At 41.8% G+C, this 3,771-nt stretch overlaps 1 protein-coding gene across 1 annotated transcript; it reads right to left on the bottom strand.

The window, feature by feature from the left end:
* Window positions 1–228: 228 nt before the first annotated feature.
* Window positions 229–2,725, bottom strand: LOC147894802 (uncharacterized). Its single transcript, XM_087385249.1, has 3 exons — window positions 2,694–2,725; window positions 2,063–2,110; window positions 229–1,968 (listed from the first exon to the last, which is right to left on the bottom strand). The coding sequence occupies exon 3, from the start codon at window positions 1,953–1,955 to the stop codon at window positions 1,296–1,298; it is 660 nt and encodes a 219-aa protein (XP_087241375.1). The 5' UTR covers window positions 1,956–1,968; window positions 2,063–2,110; window positions 2,694–2,725; the 3' UTR covers window positions 229–1,295.
* Window positions 2,726–3,771: the final 1,046 nt, after the last annotated feature.

Here is a 3,771-nt window from a genome sequence, read left to right as displayed (position 1 = left end):
GTGGCAGAGTTAACTCTCTCATTGTGTTCCAAAGCATGTATGTCACTCATGATTTCATACTTGGAATTCCAACAACCACATTTTACGCACGGCTCCCCTAAAACCATATGTTAAGGTACCTTGCAAATTCATAAACTAAGGAGCACCCTTGGCCAATATATGGCAAAACAGAGAAACAATCCTGGAAAATGAAAGCAATGTAGGGAAATAAATTTATCAAAACACGGTTTAAAGATCATAAGGCATACTATTGTACACAGCCTCATAGACTTCCAAGGGAAAGCAAGTACAAGTTGCTCTCTCCCTCAATGGGTTCCACTGGAAACTTGACTGACCTTACAAGATGGGAGTATAATAAGACCTCGGGTTGATCATCCAGAAGCTTATAACAACGGTCACCTTCATGGCCATAAAAGAAACCCTTCACAGCATAGGAGTCTGTCAAGATTACGTTGCCCCAACCATCCTTCATATTTTTAGGGATCCTCTCTTTGGCTTTAGTACACTTCAACATGTAAAAGTCTGCACCCTCATCATTGTCTACCTCTGCATTCGCTGCGAAGTTGTCCCCTATGCACAGAGCATTGCTAAGTGCATCATGATGCCCTACATACATAGGCCCATCTATGAGCTCCTCATCACTACTCAAATCTTCCTCATCATGAGGAACAATGATGTGGTAGTCCTAGTTTGATACATGGTTTTTATTAATGCAGTTTCTCTAAGACTCTTGGAGACAAGCATTGCAATACCATGAGTACATTCTCGTTGCTATTGCCTTGTTAGCCCCTTGTGCAGCTCCTCTTACACAATGCATCGATTGTGTCTTCGGGATAGGTTTGCATTCCCATCGTATAGATCTATGAACATCCCTTTGTCCAGCTCTTACACAATGCATCAATTGTGTCTTTGGGATAGGTTTGCATTCCCACCGTATAGATCTATCAACATCCCCTTCCTTAACCTCCCAAAACACTCGTGCCACATTCCGTTCCTTAGATGCATAGGTGGCTTGAGCGCCATGAGACAAGTTGGTCCTCAAGAAATCTACGACATCTGTGGCACACATTAAGGTGACTCCATTTTGTTTTAGTTGTTCATGTGTCAATGCTCTCTTGACAACAGCCCCAGCTCCATCGTGCTCCCCCTTGCCATGCCCAGATCCAAAGAAGTTGCAAACCTACCAATTGTTCAAATCTAGAAATGAAATAAAAAGGTCTCCTACCTTTGAATTGGGAGGCTGCTTCGTCTAACCATACCCAATGTCTGGTAAGCTCCAACCCTTGATCTGTCAATCACTTGTGATGTAACAAGAAACAAGGCTGGACAAAGAGGGTGTTGTGCACCTTGTCATCTGAAATAACAAAGTGAAATGTCTTCTTCACTTCAGTTCCACAATGAACATATGTTATGTGCACAAAAATGGTAACCTGGCTGGAGTACCAATCCATTGATTGAATCTCGTTTTGCTCCTTGAAAGAGTAGTTCACCACCACTGACACTACCACATCTGCAAAGTCCACCACTGACACTACCACATCTTTAGGAAACTGCAGCACGCACTCTTTGAACTGTTCAGCCTGCCACCTATAAATGTAATTATGCTTTATGAATTTTATGAGGTGAGTCGTCAGTAAATGTATAAGGTCACAACAATGCATCTCCTTGTGTATAAGGTCTTTCCTTTGCTTCTTTTCTCCCTGCACATTGGTAACTGATTCCACATTCTCGAAGATCTTCACCATGACCTTTTTTGAATCGAAGTTCATCTCTCTTGGGCAGCATGACATTTTGTGTGCACCACATTGCTTGCACTCAGCCAAAAGGCACCGATGATGGTGGAATGTGGCTCCAGCAGGTTTGGGGCACGACAAAGAATCCGAAAGAGTACCGACACTCGTGTGGGCATGTTGCAAAGCTCTGCAGCTAGACTCACCTTCGCTGTTTCCACACATCTTACAGCCACAGCTACAACATGAGACCAAAATTTGGGGTCCTTAGCTGGTTGACTGCATCCTTCAAAAAAGACATCTGTATGTGATAAATGCAGCAACATGTGTACCTGTCCGTGTTGCTGAATTTTGATCTTGAATTGTTGGAAAAGCTCAACCTATGCCAGTGTACAAAAGCACGGGGCTCTCAGATGCAGAAGTGAAGCAATGAAAAAACAATAAAAAGCAACTCAGAAGTAGTCCTAAAGCAGTGCAGAAGAAATTAAGAAGCAGCTCAAAGCAGCTTGAAGCAAAAGCACTTTAAAGCAGTCCATAAGTCCAAAAAGCAGCTCAATAGCAGTCCTAAAGCAGTCCAAAAGAAATCAAGAAGCAGCTCAAAGCAGCTTGAACCTAAAGCACTTCAGTCCATAAGCACTTCAAAGCAGTCCATAAGCAGTCCTAAAGTAGTTCCAAGCAGTCCAAAACGAGTCCACCAGTAGTTACACAGCACTTCTAAGCGGTTCATAGCAGTTGAAAGTTGTCCAAAAGCAGTTCAAAGCAGTCCATAAGCAGTCCTAGAGTACTTCCAAGCAGTCCAAAACTAGTCCACAAGCAGTTCACAGGACTTTTAAGCAGCCCAAAAGCAGTTCAAAGTAGTCCACAAGCAGTCCTAAAGTACTTCCAAGCAGTCCAAAACTAGTCCACAAGTAGTTCACAGGACTTCTAAGCAGCTCCATAACAGTTGAAAGCACTTCAAAGCACCTCAAAGAGCTTCGTTCAAAGTAGTCAAAAGCAGTCCAAAAGCAGTCCCAAAGCACAGTACAAAGCAGTACAAAAGCAGTTCAATGCAATGCAAACCAACAACAGTTCAAAGCAGCTCAAAGCAGTCCAAAAGCAGACCAAAAGTAGTTCAAAATGAGTTCAAAGCAGTTCAACAACATTTCAAACCAGTTGCAAAGCATTTTAAAGAATTTCAAAAGCAATCCCAAAGCAATAAAGCAGTTCAAAAATTAATGTCAATGCAACATTGCAGTTCAAAAGCACCTCAAAGTAGTCCCAAAGTATTCCAAAGCAGTCCAAACGCAGCTCAAAAGCACCTCATAGCAGTTTCTCAAAGCAGTTCAAGTGCAGTTCAAAAACCATTTCAAAGCAGTCAAGAAACAAAAGATGTCCAAATGCAGTCCCAAAGCAACAAGACACTTTCAAAGCAGTTCTAAATCAGTCAATGAAGATGTGTCAACTGAGTGCATAGGAGCCTCACAGCAATGATCTCTATGTCTATGAAAAAACTGTCTATGTCAAGGTATTCCAAAATGGAAAAGTATGATGGGAATTTATTTAAAATAAATACCCCATTTGAACATGAGATAAAAATATACAATGTCATATCTATCACCATATTATTCTCGGGATATGTACACTGAATGTACCAAGCCATACTGTGTGTACTAGACATTCTACCCAATAAGCCCTTAAAAGCTACAAAGCTGTGAAATTTGTACCACACCTGAGGTTCCTCGAGAAGATGGACAGCGTGCTTAATGTAGTTTTTTTTTCCTATCCTCTTGCGAGACAGACGTCTTTCTTATCGGGGGACACTTGTGTTTCTTGAGTCCAAAATGCAACCACGATATCTTGAACCTCCTCTGTAATGCTACTACCTTGTCGTTCTTGTCTTCGGCACAACGATAGCAACAACATTCCTTGTTCTTCGACAAGCAAGTGAGATTTTGCAAAGTAGAAATTTCGCTTATGGACACCCAGAAGCTTTGAAGCTTTTGTAATGTTGAATTCTTGGTGGTCCGGTGCATCTGAATTTAGCATCATCATCATGGTAGAC

This window comes from Dipteris shenzhenensis, chromosome 14 (assembly GCF_047967505.1).
Source record: "Dipteris shenzhenensis isolate YYH24624 ecotype China chromosome 14, Dip_SZ_1.0, whole genome shotgun sequence".
NCBI lineage: Eukaryota > Viridiplantae > Streptophyta > Polypodiopsida > Gleicheniales > Dipteridaceae > Dipteris > Dipteris shenzhenensis.
Note: the sequence above shows the minus strand (reverse complement) of the source record. Positions and strands in the feature narration are given on the sequence as shown.

Coding starts and splice junctions, on each gene's coding strand:
- LOC147894802 (XM_087385249.1), bottom strand. CDS start 1,955: ATGTGTGGAAACAGCGAAGGTGAGTCTAGCTGCAGAGCTTTGCAACAT.